General features: G+C 36.6%; 1 protein-coding gene and 4 pseudogenes across 2 annotated transcripts in view; 3 read left to right on the forward strand and 2 right to left on the reverse strand.

The window, feature by feature from the left end:
* Positions 1-21306, forward strand: part of LOC148006397 (polyubiquitin-B-like) — a 674037-nt pseudogene that overhangs the window by 393727 nt on the left and 259004 nt on the right.
* Positions 1-21306, forward strand: part of Nid2-ps16 (nidogen 2, pseudogene 15) — a 1080338-nt pseudogene that overhangs the window by 85301 nt on the left and 973731 nt on the right.
* Positions 12163-21306, forward strand: part of Arhgap20-ps6 (rho GTPase activating protein 20, pseudogene 6) — a 65568-nt gene continuing 56424 nt past the window's right edge. The window contains 4 exon segments of the mRNA XM_087655366.1: positions 12163-12486; positions 15304-15470; positions 18531-18570; positions 19180-19263. Of these exon segments, the coding sequence (XP_087511492.1) occupies positions 12361-12486; positions 15304-15470; positions 18531-18570; positions 19180-19263 (417 nt within the window). The 5' untranslated portion in view covers positions 12163-12360.
* On the reverse strand, positions 16475-17133 carry LOC134486346 (N-alpha-acetyltransferase 11-like; annotated as a pseudogene).
* On the reverse strand, positions 17244-17424 carry LOC134486347 (thioredoxin-like protein 4A; annotated as a pseudogene).

The following is a 21306-nucleotide window of genomic DNA, read 5'->3' on the forward strand; positions in this document are numbered from 1 at the left end:
TGTTCTGTGCATCTAGGGCAATTCGAGCATTTGGGCCAATATCCACTTATCAGTGAATGCATAACATGTATGTTTTTCTGTGATTGGGTTACCTCACTCAGGATGATATTTTCCAGTTCCATCCATTTGCCTATGAATTTCATGAAGTCATTATTTTTGATAGCTGAGTAGTATTCCATTGTATAGATGTACCACATTTTCTATATCCATTGCTCTGTTGAAATCATCTGGGTTCTTTCCAGCTTCTGGCTATTATAAACAAGGCTCCTATGAACATAGTGGAGCACATGTCTTTGTTATACGTAGGGACATCTTTTGGGTATATGCCCAAGAGAGGTATAGCTGGGTCCTCAGATAGTTCAATGTCCAATTATCTGAGGAATCTCCAGACTGCTTTCCAGAATGGTTGTACCAGTCTGCAAACCCACCAACAATGGAGGGTTTCGCCAGCATTTGCTGTCACCTGAGTTTTTGATCTTAGCCATTCTCACTGATGTGAGGTGAAAATCTCAGGGTTGTTTTGATTTGCATTTCCCTCATGACTGAAGATGTTGAACTTTTCTTTAGGTATTTCTCAGCCATTCGGCATTCCTCAGCTGTCAATTCTTGTTTAGCTCTCACCCCCATTTTTTTATACGGTTATTTGTCTCCCTGCAGTCTAACTTCTTGAGTTCTTTGTATATTTTGGATATAAGCCCTCTATCAATTGTAGTATTGGTAAACATCTTTTCCCAATCTGTTGGTTATCATTTTGTCCTAACAACAGTGTCCTTTGCCTTACAAAAGCTTTACAGTTTTCTGAGATCCCAGGTGTCGATTCTTGATCTTAGAGCATAAGCCATTGGTGTTTTGTTCAGAAAATTTTCTCCAGTCCCCACATGTTCGAGATGCTTCCCCAATTTTTCTTCTATTAATTTGAGTGTATCTGGTTTGATGTGGAGGTCCTTGATCCACTTGGGCTTAAGCTTTGTACAGGGTGATAAGCATGGATCGATCTGCATTCTTCTACATGCTGACCTCCAGTTGAACCAGCACCATTTGCTGAAAATGGTATCTTTTTTCCATTGGATGGTTTTGGCTCCTTTGTCAAAAATCAAGTAACCATTGCTGTGTGGGTTCATTTCTGGGTCTTCAGTTCTACTCCACTGGTCTATCTGTCTGTCTCTGTACCAATACCATGCAGTTTTTATCACTATGGCTGTGTAATACTGCTTGAGTTCAGGGATAGTGATTCCCCCAGAAGTCCTTTTATGGTTGAGGATATTTTTAGCTCTCCAGGGTTTTTTGTTATTCCAGATGAATTTGTAATTTTTTCTGCCTAACTCTCTGAAGAATTGGATTACTATTTTGATGGGAATTGCATTGAATCTGTAGATTGCTTTTGGTAAAATGGCCATTTTTACTATATTAATCCTGCCAATCCATGAGCACGGGAGATCTTTCCATCTTCTGAGGTCTTCCTCAATTTCTTTCTTCAGAGGCTTGAAGTTCTTATCATATAGATCTTTCACTTGCTTGGTTAAAGTCACACTGAGGTATTTTATATTATTTGGGACTATTATGAAGGGTGTCGTTTCCCTAATTTCTTTCTCAGGTTGTTTCTCTTTTGTGTAGATGAAGGCTACATATTTATTTGAGTTAATTTTATACCAAGCCACTTTGCTGAAGGTGTTTATCAGCTTTAGTAGTTCTCTGGTGGAACTTTTGGGATCACTTAAATATACTATCGTATTAATTGACTATCTTCCCAAGTTTGGCACCACATTGCCCTGGCACATCTTTCAGGGAGGACAAATTGTGGTTCAAAGGATTTTTGGCTGCGTTGGTGCTCTCGTGTCAGTTTTGGTACCCTGCAGAGTACCTCCCTGTACCAAAGAGGCTAGAATGTAGGAATTTAGAATGAAGGAAAAGATGCACGACTTGACCTTTATGAACTTTGTAGATGCTGTCCTTGGCAACGAGGTCATGCTGTCAGTTTGTGGAGGGCATCCCTTTGTTCTGTCATGATCATGGGTTGTTTGCAGATCCCTGTAGCCAAGTTTAGCCACTGTAAGTCTTCTTTGGCTATAAGAGATGGCCAAGTCAGAGTTTGTACTCTACAAAACTTGAAGCCTTCACTAGAATCACCTTCAATGAAGTTTCCTCTGAATGAGATTTCCACACCACAACTGTATATGCAATTTCAATTATCTTAATCCTATCTCTCACTCATCACTCCCCATGAACTCGACCCCACCTATTCCCATCCCACACTCCCTTACTTCACCCAAAAAACTGTCCTTTTTCCCCTGCCCGAGGAGGTCCATGATTCCTATAGCCTATTTCTTTATCTAACCTTTCTAGGTCTATGAATTGTAACTTATTATTTACTTAGCAGTTAATATGCATGTATGGTTGAATACATATTATATTGTTCTTCTAGGTCTAGATTACCTGCCTTAAGATTTTTTTTCTGGTTACATACATTTTTCCGCGAATTTCATAATGCCATTGTTTATATCAGTTGAGTCATGCTCCATTATACAAATCTACCACACTTTATTAATTTTTGGTTGCGGAATATCCACATGGTTTCAAGTTTATGGACATTATGAGGAAAGCCACGATGAATATAATTTAACAGGTGTCCTTGTGGTAGAATGGAGCATCCTATGGGTATATGCCCAAGAATAGTATGGTTGGGTTTTAGAAGATTGATTCCTAACTTTCTGAGAAACTGCTATATTCATTTCCATTGGAGCTGTAGAAGTTTGCACTCCAACCAACAAGCAGTTCCCCCTTGCACCACATTCTCACTAGCATGAACTGTCACTTTTACTATTACTCTTAGTCATTCTGATAGTTATAAAATAGTGTTTCATGGTAGTTTTCATTTCATTTCTTTGTTGGCTAAGGAGGTTGAACGTTTCTTTATGTGTTTCTCAGCAACTCAGGATTGCTTTGTTGTAAAGTCTCTTTAGATGTGCACCCCATTTTGTAATTGGAACATCTAGTTTCTTAAGTTCTTTATATATTAGGGATATTAGCCCTCTGTCAGCTGGGGAGTTGGTCAAAATCTTTTCCAATTCTATAAACTTCCATTTCCTCCTACTGACAGTGTTCTTTGCCTTACGGAAGATTTTCAGTTTCATGAGGTAACATTTTTTTCAATTATTGATCATATTGCTGGGCTTATTAGTATTCTGTTGAGGAAATTCTCTCCTGTGCTAATGCATTCAAGACTATTTCCCACTTTTCCTTCTATAAAGTTCAGTATGTTGGGTTTTATGTTGAGCTCTTTCATCAACTGGGACTTGAGTTTTGCACAGGATGATAGATACAGTTCTATTTCTTCTTCTACATGTAAAAATCCAGTTAGAACATAAATATTGTTGAAGATGCTTTCTTTTTCCACTGTGTATTTCTAGCTTCTTCATCAAAAATAATGTGTTTATAAGTATGTAGATTTATGTCTGGGTCTTAGACTGGATTTCATTGATCAAACTGTATGCTTTAATGCCCATAACCTGTGTCTTTTTAAAATTTATATTTATTTTTACACTCCAGATTTTATTCAGCTTCCGGTCCACCCTCTTGACTGTACCACATCCCATACCTCCTCCCTGCTCTCCCTGCCTCCAGGAAGATGTCCCCACCCCACCCATCCCACCAGATCTCTAATGTTCCTGAGTCCTCCAGTCTCTTGAGGGTTAGGTGCATCTTCTCTGATTGAACCCAGACCTGGTATTTATGTGCTGTATATGTGTTGGGGGTCTCATATCAGCTGGTGTATTCTGCCTATTTGGTCATCCATTGTGTGAGAGATCTCAGTGATCCAGCTTAATTGGGACTGCTGGTCTTCCTACAGGGTCACCTTCTTCCTCAACTTCTAGCTTTTCCCTAATTCAACCAGAGGGGTCAGAAGCTTCTGTTCATTGGTATGGGTACACATATCTGCATCTGACTTATTATTACAGCTCTGTAATAGATCTTGAAATCAGGGATTGTAATAGGGTTGGATTTTCTTTTATTGTACCGAACCATTTTAGCTATCTGGACATAATGCTTTTCCATATGAAATTACATATTGTTCTTTTAAGGTCTGTAAAGAATTATGTTGCAATTTTTATGGAGATTTAATTAAAGATTCTTTTAAATAGGATGGCTATTTTTGCTATATTAATCTTACTGGTAGTATAAGCCTAGGGCATCTTTCCATCTTCTAATATTTTCTTCAGTTTCTTTCTTCAAAGATTTGAAGTTTTATTATTTTATATTATTTGTCTTAGTTAGGGTTCTATTGCTGTGAAGAGATACAGGGCCCATAGCAACTCTTTTAATGGGAAACATTTATTTAGGGCTGGCTTACAGTTCAGAAATTTAATCCATTATCATCGAGGCTAAAAACTTAGTAGTGAGCTGGCTGGAGAGATAGCTTAGAATTCTATATCCAGATCCAAAGGCAGCAAAACATAAAAGTTACATTTGGCATGGCTTGTGCTTCTTAAACTTCTAAGCTCCTCACCCCTCTCTGCCAGAATAAAACACTTCTTGCAAAAGAGAGAGCCACACTTGCTCTAGCAAAACCAGACTTCCTCATATTGACACTCCAGAGTAGCCTACAAGGACCATTTTCATTCACACTCACACATTTTATTCTGTGGCCCCCATAGTCCAACTTCAAGGGTCTATCATAGTGTCTGCACTGTTTGAAAGTTCCAGGTCTCTTCTGAGGCTCAGGCAATCTCCTTACTGTAATCCTCTGTAAAATCAACATGAAAATGCGGATCGCTTACTTTCAACACACAGTGACACAAAATATACATTACAATTCCAAATGGGAGAAAAGGGGACATAATATGGAAATACTAGATGAAAGTAAGACTAAAACCCAGCTAGACAAACTCTAAATTCTGAATCTCCATGTTTAATTTCAAAGCATTCTTTGGATCTCCAACTCTTTTCAAATTTATTGACTACAAAACTCATCTTTCTTTTGAGCTGTGTTTATTCCTCATTAGCAGCATGCTTTGGCAAGCATACAAGACTACTTTGACATTATAACATCTTAGAGTCTCCAAGGCAATCTAGGCTTCATCCTCGCAGCTTAATACAATGACCTCTATGGATCTTCGTTCAGGGTTACCTCTGCCATAACCTAGGGGTGATTTACTTGTTTAAGTCACAGAGGGAGATTCCATGACCCTATTCTTGCATATTTATCTCTAAAGTTATAAGCATATACCCAATGTTGTCAAGATTTGTTGGTTTCCAGTATTGGGACATGGATTATTGTTCAAGTACAGTTTTACCAGCCTTTTGCTTTTGATGGTTTCCTTCAATGTTTAATCTTGGCTGTACTTGAGTTGGCTCTGTAGACCAGGCTGGCCTTAAAATCACTCTGCTACCTCCTCAACTCAAGGGCTGGTATAAAATGCATGTAGCAATACAGCTATTTTAAAGTTTTTAAAAATTCTTTTTCAAAAATTGGAAGATGAACTGGGTGGGGTCTTGCCCTGAGGTTACCACACCCTTTCCATGAAATTTTTCAATTTTTCTCCTCCTTCTTCTCCCTCTTCTTCCTCCTCCAATTCTTCCTCTTCCTCCTTCTCATTATTATTATTTACTATTATTGTTGTTGTTGATTTAGGCTTGTTTTATATACAGTCCAGTCATTATCCTCCTCCCAGTCCACTCTCCAATGGTTCCTCATCCAATTCCTCCTACTGTCTCCAAAAGAAGGCTTACATACCCCTATCCACCAGAGCTTTTCTAGGGAACCTCCCGACTGATTTCCAGAGTGGGTGTACCATCTTACAATCCCACAAAAAATGGATGAGTGTTCTACTATCTCTACATCCTCGCCAGCATCTGCCTTTAACTGAAATTTTTATCTTAGCCATTCTAACTGGTGTTAGGTAGAATCTCAGGATTGTTTTGATTTGCATTTCCCAGATAACTTGGGATGTTGGCCACTTCTTTAGGTAATTCTTTGCTATTCCATATTCCTCAGCTGAGAATTCTTTGTTTAGCTCTGTATCCCATTTTTAATAGGGTTATTTGATTTTTCTGGAGTCTAACTTCTTGAGTTATTTGTATGTATTGGACATTAGTCTTCTATCAGATGTAGGATGGGTAAATATCTTCTCCCAATCTGTTGGTGGACATATTGTCTTAAGGACAGTGTCCATTGCCTTACAGAAGCTTTGCAATTTTACGAGGTCCCAGTTGTCAACTCTTGATGTTAGAACAGTCTTAAGAAATGATCTTGAAATTAGTCTGTCATTTCCTCAGAAAATTAGATACAGTTCTATCTGAGGACCCAGCTATACAACTCCTTGGCATATACCCAAAAGATGCTCCACCATATAACAAGGAAACATGCTCCACTATGCTCATATCAGCCTTATTCATAATATCCAGAAGCTGGGAAAAAACCTACATGTCACTCAACAAAGGAATGGATACAGAAACTGTGGTATATTTGGACAATGAATAATTACTCAGCTATTGAAAACAATGACTTCATGAAAGTTTTAGGAAAATGAATGGAAGTAAAAAATCTCATCCTGAATGAGGTAACCCAATCAGAAAAGAACACACACGATATGTACTCACTGAGAAGTGGATATTAATTTTAAAACTTGGCATACCCAAGATACAATTTACAGACTACATGAAGCTCAAGAAGAAAGACAAAAGTGTGGATGTTTCAGTTCTTCTTAGAAGGGGGAACAAAATAATCACAGAATAAAATATGGACACAAAGTGTGGAGCAGAGACTGTAGGGAAGGCCATCGAGAGACTGCCACTCATGGTGATCCATCCTACATGCAGTCATCAAAACCTAATCACTATTGGGAATGCCAAGAGTTGCATGCTGACAGAAGCTGTCTCCAGATAGGCTCTGTCAGAGCCTGAGAAATTCAGAGGCAAGTCCTTGCAGCCAAACACTGGACTGAGAATGGGGTCCCCATTGGAGGAGTTAGAGAAAGGACTGAGGTATGTGAGGGGATTTGCAACCTCATAAGAAGAATAGGATCAACCTACTAGATACCCCAAAGCTCCCAGGGACTAAACCACCAACCAAAGAATACACATGGAGTGACCCAAGTCTCCAGTCGCATATATAACAGAGGACAGCCTTGTTGGGCAGTAATAGGAGGAGAGGTCCTTGCTCCTATGAAGGCTTGATGCTTCATCATAGTAGAATGCCAGTTTGGGGAGGTAGGATGGAGTGGGTAGGTAGGTTGCGGGAGCACCCTCATGGAGGCAGGGGTGTGGGGATGGAATAGGGTCTTTTTGGGGAGGAGAAACCAGGAAAGGGGATAATATTTGAAATGTAGATAAAGAGAATGTCCAAGCCAAAAAAAAAAAAAAAGAAATGGTCATTCTACCAAAAGTATTCATTAGATTCAGTGTGAGCCCCATCAAAATTCCAGTAGATCCACAGATCTTGAATGGACTAATCTCAACTTCAAATGAAAGTAAACACACACACAGACACACACACACACACAGAGAGAGAGAGAGAGAGAGAGAGAGAGAGAGAGAGAGAGAGAGAGAGAACTGGATATCTAAAACACTGTGATATAATAAAATATGGTATTGGCACAAAACAGACACAGTGATAAAAAGAATTGACCTGATAAGCCAGACACAAATTTACATACCTATGGTAGATTTCATCAAATGTCTGCATGCAGGAGAATTAAAATAGGTTTATACTTATCACCCTGTACAAAACTCAACTACAAATGCAAGAAAACTACAACAATAAGCCAGATATACTCAATATGATAGGAGAGTATGTAATGAATAACCTTGAACTCACTGACAGAAGAGAATACTTTCTGAACAACACTCTATTAGTGAAAGTGCTAACACCAATATTTAATAAAAATGGGACCACCTTAAACCAAGAAGGTATACCTGCCAAAAGACACTGTCATTAGGCAAATCAAGAGCCTACAGAATGGGAAAAGATATTTAACTAACAATACATTCTATAGAGGACAAATGTACTAAGTACATAAAAATAAAAAAATTGGTTTTCAATAAAAATATGCAAACTTTTTCATTCTCTATGAAAATCAGTATGGAGGTTCCTCAGAAAGTTGGAAATCAATTTATCTCAAGATCTAGCTATACCACACTTCAACATAAACCGAAAGCATATTTCATCATATCAGAGAGAGACTTTCCCTACTATATTTAATGCTGCTCTATTCCCAATTACCAGAAAGTGGAAATGAGCTAGATGCCTCTCTAAAGAAGAATGGATGAATAAAATTTGATAGTTTACATATTCCAATATTACACAGTTGTTAAAGAAAATGGCATCATGTAACTTGCAGGCAAATGATGGAACTGGAAAATTAACATCCCAAGTGAGGTATCCTTGACCCAGAAAGACAAGTATGTCCTACATCACCTACACATGGATATTAGCTGTTAAGCAAATGAGAACTAAGCTTCACTGAATGTATAGAATAGAAACAATTAGACTTTTAAAACATGGAGATAATTTCTATATGGGAAAATATGATTTATCTTTTGCAGGGCAGAGATTTTCCTACTTATTGAAAAGTTAGGTTAAATCTGGACTTTAATTAATGTTGTTTTGAAAGGGATTGATCTCTAAGAGGTAATCCAAAGCTTGATAGAAAAGAAAATATAGAATTAAACATAGGTTCTTACATTTAACCAGAAGCAGCATATCATGGAAGACATATTCCATTGAACTTCTCATACAAAATCAGATTAATATAAGCTGACTATATCATCACTTAACTGTTTTTTCTCTTGATATAATCATTATCAACACCATACTCCAGAATGTCCTTCTATATTCCTGATGTGCCAGTTATGGCAGGATTACTGAATTTATGAAACTTTATAGTATTTTATTAAGTGAAGCTTCAGTTAATTACAAAAGTACAAAATTATAATTCATTTAAATTACTTTTAAGATGTGTTACCATATTCTATGACTAAGGGAGTGCTAATATTTTTATAAATTATTTTAATTTTTATATAAAAGTATGGCACACATGGAGCTCTCTATGAAGACCAAAAGAGGATGCAGGGTGAGTTGAAGATGGGGTTATAAGATGTGTGAGCCACCAAAAGTCAACAATAGGAACCAAATCTAAGTCCTTTGGACAGGCAGAAAATGCCTAGACAAGATAACCTGTGGATGTTAATCTTTGGACACAAACTAGGAAAATCAAGTTTCGTGAGAATTTCAAAAGTGTATGCTGGTCTTGTATTTCTTCTGTGTTTTTTTTTATTGTGTTTTGTTTTAAAAGCAAACTAGACTGACTAAGACCAAACATATTGGGTATAATTTCAAATACTTTGAGTTATTTAGTAATAATAATTTAACTAATTTAATAGGTAATAATTTTAATTTACAAATTTATTATATTAATATCGGCTTTACTCTATAAAATTTACTATATATTGATAGCTGTGTGTCCTCCTCTGTATCCTTCAAAGATGTCTGGCTTCACAGAAGTGTGTGAAGGTTTCTGATTCTATGTCAGGAAAGCACATTACAATTTAAAGTTCCTTGTGATTTTGTGTCTATTCAGTTCTAAGGTTCTCAGTGTTAAAGAAGTCTCCATGCTACCTTTTTCATAAGGAACCTTATGTTGAAAAAAATAAAAATTGACAATTTTTGAAGATTCATATGCATTTCACAATATTTTAAACCAATATCTTCTTATACACATGTCTGTCTATCCATCTATCTGCCTGTCCATCTGTCCATCCATCTGTCCATCCATCCCTCTCTATCTATCTTTCTATCAATCAATCTATCTATCTATCTATCTATCTATCTATCTATCTATCTACCCATCCATGTATCTGTCTTCTATCTCATCTATATCATACAGGTATATATATCAACATCTATATGTATATTTATAGTTGTGAAAATGTTATTCATTACAAACACTTGTGGTTCCACCTGTGTACAAAAGTTATGTTTTAAAGCCACAATGAGAGTAAATGAAATGCACGTGTCACTTTGCCAGATGACATGTGCCTTAGAATATTCACATCACAATAGTCTTTCAGCCTGACAACTACAGAATCCTCAGACCTCAGTAGTTTTCTAGCCACTGTAGTCACCAGTTTGGTGTCTAGAGGCAGGAATGCAAACGAAAATTTCACATTGTTTGATAAGTTCTTCATCGCAGGCTCTACTAAAAAGGTATATATTTATATAATTTGATTCTCATGATAGACTTGTGGTATCATGAAGTGTTCTGTCTTGATTATTCAAGATCATATGAGATAACTCAACTCATCAGTGGTTTCTTGATAGGGTAATCATTGTAGCAATATTCAGTACCAATCTTCTACAGAAACAAAGTTATCACATGGAGAGGGGTATATTTTGTACTACACAGGAGAATAATTTCTGTAAAGTTTTAAAAACTGTACAAGTTAGAAGTAAGGATTATTTTATGCTCAATCCAATTACTTTACCCCCCATGGCTGTAGATTTTTATTTTAAGAAACTGGTAAATCTAACCCACAATCTAAGAGTTCTCTGGTTTTTAAGAAATTGTTATTGTTTCTAATACACATTGTGCCCTCTGGAATCAAATGCTCAGAACTTAACACTGACTCAGATGAGACATGCACAGCTTTCATGACATGGTCATTAACTTAAAAATTTGTTCATGAAGCAAATTTATATTTTACAAAAATATATTTTTGTAAAGATATTTTAAACATATCTTTACAATACTGCTTGATGTGTGTGATGGCAACTATTGTCTGTTCTCCTTTTGATTCATGTGAGTCTTAAGTCCTTTCTAAGTGAAAGCTATGACATTTCTGTACATATTCTTTGAAAGATGTAACATATATTGTGGGATGAATTATAGTCACTTGAGTAACTATATATTTTAAATATCCAAACTGAAAGAGCAGGGCACAGTAAAGAAACCACCAAAACAGAAGCCACTCCCTTATTATAGGGAACAATTTTATTATGAATAAGAGAGAAAAATGTTCAGAGGCACATGGAAAATTTCAGAATATAGAAAGCAGAAACAGGCTTGACCAAGTCTGGGAAAAGACAAGGAAGACTTTCAGAAGAGAGAGTGTAGATAGCTTGGTCACGGAAAAGGACTCACAAAGAGAGGAAGGTGATTCTAGCACGTTAGGAGTTAGTATAATGAAGAAGGGGATGAGGATGTTGGAAAATGTCTGTAACCTAGATGTGGGATTTTATATTTATACCAAGCATGATTACCCCCTTCAAAATAAAGAAGGTCAGAATGGAAATTGATATCCTAATATGAACAAGTCAATGGAGAGCCATATGTCCCTTTTGCCACAGTCAGGGGAAATGTCTACCTTTGCTAGACAAGACCAATTTCACAAATTTTTTGATGAATGCTTGTATTTTTTCATTTTTCCTTTTATTGTTCTTGTTGTTTTTTTTTTTTTGTTTGTAACTATCAGGAATCTTTCTTTCTTGTGTCTTGAACTGGACCAAGCCTGGCAATTGAGATAACCTGATTATTTTCAGCACATCTACTGTTGGGAGCGGCTAAAGATGGCACTGACATCTAGTGGTCGTTTGTGGTATACAACCATTATAGCCGTGTCTCTGGCCTTCCTCTGGCATTTACAAGGCCAGGGAGATATGCATGCTAATAAGGTATCTCATACTGCACCAATCCCCAGAGGACAAGTTTACAGTCACTGTCTGTCTTGTATTTAAGGCGAGTGCCTTTGTTCCTCGGGGTCCCCATATCAACAATTAGGTGTTCCTGCAATAAAGGCTGTTGAGAAAAATCCGGCGGTGTTGCGTCTTCCTTGCTGGTCGGGGTGGGCTCAACAATCTACAATGTTAGCTCACAAAGGTTTAGTTATAGCATTTTCTCAGAGTATCATATCTGATATGTGACATAATATATATATACATTAGGATTTATAAAAGTTTCAAAAAATCAGTTATAAAGTAGCAATGAAATAATTTTATTGGAGGGTATCACTACAAGTTTAGGAACTGCATTAAAGTGTTGTAGCATTTAGAGTTTGAGAACCATTGCTCTATATCCTACCAACTACACTTCTTCAAACTATTCCCATGACACTTCTGAAAAGGGTCCCACTTCTGAAAAGATCCTACTTCTTCAATACATTCCCAATAGTTCCCTTCATCCATGACATAGTTTCTGTTACATTTTAAAGCTGTCTATAGCTCAACAGAATCATGCTTGGAAAACTGAGTCTGCATTTTAACTCCGTTCACCCTTTGAAATACAGTATGAACATTGGTTTTTAACTTATCCACTGAACACTTGTTCTCTAGGTGGAGCTCTGCATCAGGAGAATTTTTTTTTCTCCAATATGGACACGACTAAGGAGGAAGATGTAGGAGAAGAAAATCGAACTGTGGTTTGCCAAGGTGCTGCGGTTATCCGAAGAGGCTGGAAAAGAAAGAAACGATATCTGACCTTGTTCAATGACATTTTGGTGGTATCCAGTAAACTGTAAGTATACGCATCATGCTTTCCTTACTATAAGAGGCTACTCAGTGGAAAGGCCTTAAGGTACAAAACTGTTTATAACTTCCTTTATTTTTGAGATTATAATTACTTTACATTCTCCTTCTTTTTCCTCTTCCATGTCCTTCCACATCCTTCCATATACCCCTCCTTGTTCTCTTTTGAAATCATGGCTTTCTGGTTTTTTTTTTTATTTCTCATTCTTGCTCATTTTTTTATATGTAAGCTAACATAAGATACACATATATAATAGATATTCATGGATACATATATATGTACAGTTTCTAAGTACTTAAATATAACCTACTCAGTCAGTATAATATTGCTTGTATTTGTGTTTTCAGGAATGTGTATTTGGTATTAGATAGGCAATCTAATTGACAATCCTAGGGGAGATTTCTCTTACTCTCAAGTTTCCTTAGTGGCATATACTTCTTTGAGTAGGGTTGATGCTTACTGGACTACTCCTATATATTTCTCAATTTGTTTTGACACATTCTTTGGGTACATTTAAAAAATTAATTAATTAAGGTACTACTCTGCTGTTTGAATCTGGTGAAAGATTAGCGACAAGCTACCAAGGAGACAGTTATGCAGGCATGTGCCCACATTTCTAGCATTCTTTAAAAACTAACTTCGGAGTATTACAACTGGTAATGACAGCCCTGTGAACTATATAGTGACACATTTCTCTAAATAAAATATTAAACTCCTGATAAGCAGGAGCCTTCTTGCTTGGTGTTTACAAATAGATTGCAGAAGCAAGATTGTTGGTCATAAGGAGCTACACATGTAAGCCTCCAGACCTCATAGCTTCCAGATTAGCATGAAGAGACAGGAAGCAGCTTCTATCTCTCCACTATCAAGGGAAACTGCTGGCACTAAGTCTTGCTTGGTGATTCTGCAGACACTAGAGAAAACTTGTGATTGAATGAAACTGTGTACTTGGTTATATTAGAATTTATGGCCATAGAGATGTTTTCTGGGACCACATCATATATAATCTCCACTACTTATGATCACAGCCTTCTAGAATATGTGATGCTGGTATTGATACTATTAAGTAAATATCTTAAGTGGTTTACCATAAGTACATAAATTTATCAGACAGACATCAATAAAATAGTCTATTCCATTTTGGGGGGGCAGGGGTTAAATTTTCTCATCATCAGTGAATCATTTTCCAGAAGATCCATTTCACAGATTGTGAGAAAAATAAAATATTCAGGTGAGAGTTCTTCTATACATTATAAATACACCAACTGGGTATGTTTTTCTTGCAACCCTGATCAGTCATGTAAGCTCCTTCACAGAAAATGGTAATTAGTGTCTGAGGCAGGCTGAAAATAAAAGAATGGACTGGGTGTCTGTCAATCTGTCCATCTTTCTTGTTTTTTTGGTACAGAGCTCCCTTTCTTTCTACAGTGGGAAATCTTCACATTTTATATTAAAAGATAGTAATCAACTCATCAGAAATGTAAAAAGAAATAAACTGATCATTTGCCATATAAGTGTAGTTGATGGAAGGAAGTAAACTTAACTTTGTGCTGAGAATAAAGGAAACGGAAATGGTTGGTTTCTTAAAGGCAGTACATATGATCGCTTCTGTCATGTTGCAATTGTAATTAAAACTATTTTTAGATTCTCATTCACATTATGGAAAGAAGTTTATCAAGTTTATAAGGAGTGATTATTGTTATTTCCATTTTCAAGGAAGATTATCTCTTATCAGACATTGGAATTAGAAGTTTCAGGTTCAAGCATTTCTTGAGAATTTTATATATATGTTCAAATGGTGAATATAAAATGTAAATATAAATATCTCATTATTGAGACATGTGTGTATGTATATCTTGAAGTACATGTTGCACGATGGCTTGTATTTAAACTATAGTATGTTACATTAGATTATATGAGGAATCTTTCTTTGTAGTGCAATTAGTCTTCCCATGTTTTAAATATTAAAGGTTTATATACAGGATTTTTGAACCATGATTTATTCTTGTGATATTCTGTCCCCTGAATTTGAGAGGGAGTCATTATCTTCAGTTATCTAGCCACATATTAGCTCATGAGTATCAGAAGGAAAGTTCAATACCTAGGTTTACACAGCAAATGCACCATCCATCATTAAAAAATGCAAAAAAAATCATGAGTGTGGTGAGGATATCTGTCAGGAGATAGAATGGAAGGAGACAGTGACACAAACAATCATCAAATGCATTGTATTTTAATGTATAATTCTCGAAGAGCAAATTACTCAGAAAAAGAATGACAAAAGGAGAAAATTTATGCTTCAAAGATTATAGTTTCTTAAAAACACTTCTAATAATACCAGAATGCTTGATAGGAAGACATTATTCTAATTATTTGGCTAAATTATTGGAAAAAAGGATCGCCTTTTTGGTTACTTGTGTGATATATAATTTGCGGGTTTTCTACAGAAGCTACTAGAATGAGGTCATTGAATATTTTAGTAAAGGGAGATAGACAACAGAAAATTTTACTAAGCCAAACAATATTTTTGTTTATATTCTGGAAAGATTTTTCCATGTAATTAATTAAAATAAAAAATCTTGAAATAATTTCCTTTGTGTATTATGGGAAAAAAACAAAGCAAAATAGTTACTCCTTAACTAAATCCAGGTAAGAAATATTGATACAGGTGGCTTTCTGTAAGTGCCGCTGTGCTTAGATTTAGCAATGGATGTGTCCTTTTTTGCTCTGGGGCAGGAAGAACTTGGTTTTACCACAACACCAACTACAATGCAAATTAAACTAACAGATATTTGATTCTCTTTATAAAAATAAGAAATTTAAGATAAAACATGTCATTCCATTGGCTACCCTGTGGATTGGTGATGAACTGGACGCATTCAGGTCAGACAACACTGCTGCTTCCAAGTCCATTTACCTATACTGGCCGATGGGATATGTTGTTGCCACCTTTCGGTAAGACCTAGAGTTCGGACCTGTGAGCACAAGATGATAACTTCAGAAATTGTTGGTCAAATTAATGGAGTGTAATTCACTTCCCAGTGAATGAGTATACTCATTCTAATATTCTCCAATTAGAAAACAAAAATCAGGCTATGGTTATTGGTGACCATTGAAGAGTGTGTATCTATCTAGTAACTCCTTTCACCAAATGCTTTCATCATCCCAAAATGTTTACAAAAATAGAGTCAATTTTAGTCTAATTGTACACAGGATGCCAACTCAAATTTCCCCCTTCTATGATGATCCTAGATTTTTCTATACTCTTCATTATATCCATTTCCACATGTACGTAGGTGCTTTACGGTTTTTTGTTTTGTTTTTGTTTTTTGTTTTGTTGTTTGTTTGGGTTTTTTTCTTCTCCTTATATTTTTATTTGTTCAGGTTAGAGATTGCAGTTTAATTTCTGCTTGTCATTTCCTTAAGATCTACAAATTCTGCTCCCATATTAGTCCAGAACCTATCATCGTCTCCCACCAGGAAAGAGAGCATTCTTCTTCAAAAGAAAGGAGGGCAAGGCCAGGCAGTTCCCCAGAAAGCAAGAGCGGATAACTCCCCACAAGGGAGAGGGCAAGAGGACTAGCTTGACGGTTCTACTCCAAGGAAAACCCAGATAAACACTGGCAAATGCAGGATGCTGGGGTATTCTCAAGTTGTCCCCACTTCCTGTTTAGCATTCTAGGGTTTGGAAACCTGCAGGATATACAGAACCAGTACAGCACTGAACAGAATCTGATGGCAGCATGAAGAAGCCAAGAAAGGCGCTGCCTGGCAGTCCTCAGGCCTCCTTGACTCCCACACAACAGGTTCTGTGTCCAGGTGTGCCTCCATGATCACACAGGTTATGCAGAAGGTTGCTAAGCATCAAAAGGAGAGCCATTTGCGTCACAGGACTCCAGAACAAGGTTCCCAAGAACAATATGACTAAAATACGAGGACCTGTTGTGCTCAAGCAGGTCCTAAGAGGCGGACCCCAAGGTCTGCAAGCTGTCTTGGACACCAGTGCTATCTTTGCCATCACTGCCACTGTCACCTCCAGCCAGGTTCTCCTGCTGATAGGCCTCTTCGGAACCAGGAAGTGTGCTACCCTGATTCTCCTTGGAACCAAAAACGACATATCCGCCTTTCTTCAGCTCCAGTTGCCTTCTCAGCTCATCTGCCATCTGTGAGAGATCTCGCTTCAGAGCATATGCATCTTCGCCATCTGCATAGTACTTGGGCTCCACCTCACTAACCTGGAAGTTCAGGGTGCTGGAACAGAGGTGCAAGGCTGCTCGGTTGCTCTTCCTGGCATGCAGGGAGACATACTTTGCACTGAAGTTCTCTATCATGGCCTGGGAAGCCTGGTCCATTAGCTTCTTGGCCAATACAAAGCTTAGGTGGCAGCGCTTCACAGCCAGTGGGGTGATGTGTCCATGAGGGATGCTATCAGGATCCTCTTCCATTTTGGCCAGAACATAACCCACAATCTTCCCAACCTCATCCTCAGCAATGTAGGAGAGCTGGGCCACGAGAGGCCATGATAGTAGTACTTCATCTGGTAGTTCTCGGGCAGGCAGAGCAGGTTGCAGTGTTGTATGTTTATCAGGTCATATGGCCGAGCCCAGCAGATGCTCATATTGGCGGCAGAAAAGCCTATCAGACTCGGGAGAATCAGAGAGGATGCCACAGAGCACAAGCGACACCAGCACCATTTGCTTTAAGACACCTGGGTTATCCAAACGGAACTCATACGAGATGAGGAAGATCTCTCACTATCTTCCATTTCGTTTCGGCGATGCTGTACAGAACTTTGTATATCTTCATGCAAGTCGTGTCCGAAGTAAATGATGACCACGCAGTCCTCCTCTGAAAGGATTGGCCGGTCTACCTGCCAGCCATTGTGTAGATGCGGAAGCATGTACAACATTTTGGACGCGCTTGCACAGCATGACCTCGCGAGCTACCTCTAACCTCGTGTGAGCCCACAGGGCCGGACCAATGGGCAAAGCACCAGTGTGCTTTATGTTTTGATCTGCGATGTTCAAGACTCCACAAGATCCATGGGGCAGGACAGAGGTGCATCGTCCTAGAAGAATGTGAACAAGACAAGATCTTATTTATCCTAGACATTCTTCTTTCCAAAATGATCTGATTTTATCTGTGTCTTAAAAGTACACAGATCTATCTCTTCCCAATAATATTGTGTAGTATAATTAAATTTGAAAAATACTTTATATACTCCCACATTTTCTTAAAAATTAGTATTTAATTGAATGATGAAAAGTTACTCATGCAATACTCAAGTATTTGAATGTCTCTGCAGAAGAATATCACTGGTTTTTATAGTCAATTAAAAAGGACTGGTGTCATTAGACCATCAGAGTCAGGTATAATTTTCAGAGTTCAGGAAAATTTCAAATTTGCATTCTAATCTTTCATGAGAAGATGTGCTCATGGCATATTGATATTATATTGAGTGTAGTTGATGGAATCACAGGGATTGTGTAGCGTGTGCCTTCTGCTCTAATCAAACATACACCAAAATTCAAATTTTTTCCATATCAAAAGTTCATGCATACTCCATATTTGAGCTCTTTTCATTCTTCTATCCAAATTCTTAGTGTCATCACACAGTTGACTCAAATAACACAAACACAAGTTTTATGAGCATTCTAGGCTCTGTGACTTTGTTCTTTACATGGAAAAGCATTTGTCATAGACTCTGACAAAAGAGAAGATCACCTTTTGTTCTCTGAATGTTTTCTATTCCTCCAGTAAAATCTCAAAAGTTTGTTATTTAATACTTAGGGTTTCTCTCTTATCAAATATGAGAAATATTATATTTACGGATGGTAAAGTGTCAAATGACAGCACGGCAGTACAAAAATTAGGTCATTTAGAGGTGGAATCGTGTAGAGACTGCCAAATATACCTATACCATAATTGATGACCACAGACGTAATATATTTTTATGCATAATAACCTTAAAAATCTTACCATTTATCATGACTCTAATATTTTTCAATTTCACAGTTCCATGGAACAGACCATTTGGTGGTATTTCTTTCTACAAAGATATTTTACTTTTGTTAATATTTTAATTCCTTGGTGATATAGGAATGGTAGTATGTGCTTACATGTGTATATATATATATATATATATATATATATATATATATATATATATATGAGACATTTGATATTCTGTCTCAAAATCAGTTGTTAATTAGATGATGGTCAATGGAAAATGCTTTGCATTCTCCTGTCCATTCCTTATTTTATTTAATTTGGTGGATATTCTGCATTTATTATTTCCTCTTCGTATTAGAGTACACAGTACTCTCACGTCTTATTTTAAGTTCCACTAAGTAGATGTCACTCTATCATACACATTCCAACCATCTGCTGCTTCCTCCTTGAGGTCAAGCAAATTTCTATTCTTCTGTTTGTTTCAGGCACATCATTTTGAGGACTGGCTATACTACTTAGGTCAATGTGTTATTACCTGACTATATCTGTTTCTAAAACATTTTTGAGTATTCACCAGTCAAATAATGAATATTGCTGAACTTATTTTCTTATATTGAAAGCTAAGATGATTCTGAAAAAATATTAACAGGGATTAGCTTGAAATATGCTCCTAATTAATCTTGCTGTATTGTATATTTTTGTTGCATTTCACAGATCCATTCGTCAAGCCAAGAAACACAACAAAATGGAACTTCCCATGCGGATATTCACTGAGAACATTGCAGGCTGTGACACTGTATGTGAATACAAAACCAAAACTAATATTCCATATTCATGACTAGGAGGGAGGCAGTTTGTAAAGTAATGGAAGATGGAGACATAAGAAGAGCATGGATGGGGAGAGCAGGACAGAGGGAGAGAGGGACAGAGGGACAGAGAGACTGAGGGAGAGAATTTAGACAGGATTGTGTGGAACTAATTAAATTATTTCACATTAAATTATATTAAATTATATCTGTAGTCAATGCAGACATAGGACTCTCATATGTGATGTGTAGAGAGCAACATGAAACAAGACTGATTCATGTACTAGAGATCCAAAAAGAAGAAATACTTTTTGTTATATCACTGAAAATTGAACCAAATATTTCCAACAGCATATATTTCCAAGTGGAGTATTATTAATACAATTAAACTGCCCCCTCCTGAGTCCTTATTGCTTATATATAAACTTGTGTGTTGTTTCCTCTATTCCTCATTCATTTTAAAATATTTATGTCTAGTAAACAATTTTTATTATATAATATTATCATACAGCATTATTGATATACCTAAGTGTTATACTCCATACCTAAGTGTTCAATGACATTTTAGCTCTTTATCTCCATTCCTAAGTGTTCAATGATATATTAGCTCTTTATCTCCATTCTGTGCTCTTTCTCTAAGTCTCTTACTATGCATCCTTATACCTTCCTCTGAATACCAGCTACAAAGTCATGGCTTTCATCCTCATGTTTATTTGAATAATCTAGTCATGAGGGTATCTTTGCATGTAATTTCTGTTCAGAAATTACCTTTATAAATTTAACAGTGGTGTGTGTGTGTGTGTGTGTGTGTGTGTGTGTGTGTGTGTGTGTGTGTGTTCATCTTTGTGTATGGTGTTTAGGATAAAACTCACAACCTCACAATACTATACAGTAGTTCTATCATTGAGATAAACATAGTTATCTATTGAATAATTGTCTATTTTTCTCAGGCTTATATTATTGTTCACTTCCCAGTATTGGGTTTAGTGCAGATCAAAAATTTAACTACTAGGTAACATGTAGAGCATTAAAGACATTTCCTACTGTAAAGCAGAATAGACTGTGACTCAGGGATCACCACCTCTCTGCCTTTCATAAATGCTAATGGGTACACCTAGAGTCAGTGCTCTAACATGTCACTGTGGACACTGCACTAGACTTACAAAGGGCACTATAATGAAGGTATTTTAGATCACCAAGCAATCTCTTACTCGTACCAGGTCCACGTTACACAAAACAGTAACTAAAAATAGCACAAAATAGATTTTGAGTCAGTGACATAAATCAGGGAACACTCATTAGCTTGGCTGAACCATATGTGTCCTCAGGACAGAGAAGAGCAGAAGAGCAGAACGTCCCATAGGGAAATGTTCTCTTGCCTCTGCTGTTTGACTTTAGCTGTGGCAAATGCTCAGTGTTGTACACTTTTGTGACTTAGATCCATTTGCTTTAACATGAACATTTTTACTAATTCTCTCCCATGACTCTAGTGCTTTAATATTTTATCCTACCATAATTATTAAAAACCTTTTGTGTAGCTCAGAAGATTGGTAATAGATAATTATAACTTTTATTCATGTTATATGTTTATATCCTTTTTGTCTTTGAAGAGATCATCAAAACATTCTTCTACCTTTCTTAGATATCTTCCCTTATTTTCTTTCTTCATATTCTCTAGTTAGTATTCAGAAATAATTCTTCATATATATTTTATAAATATATCAATTTTTTAGGAGTTTTCATTGATTTTTTTTGTTTATAGTTAGCCTTTTCTTTTATCGTTTGAAAATTCTTTGAATCATCAATGTATTTCATTACACTTAAGATAAACCTGTAAAGTTTTTCTATGGATAAATTAGGAAAATGTTTTAATCCTATTTTTATATTAGGATTTTTCCGCCTAATTTTTGTTTTTTCTTTACTCTTAAGATTGAATGTAGATCTCTCAGACAATGCTTATATTTTAAAATAGATAGATGCAGATGATTTAGAATTATCTTTATTCGATAATTTCATATAAGTATAGAAATGCC

Source organism: Rattus norvegicus, chromosome 3 (assembly GCF_021556685.1).
Source record: "Rattus norvegicus strain SHRSP/BbbUtx chromosome 3, alternate assembly SHRSP_T2T, whole genome shotgun sequence".
NCBI lineage: Eukaryota > Metazoa > Chordata > Mammalia > Rodentia > Muridae > Rattus > Rattus norvegicus.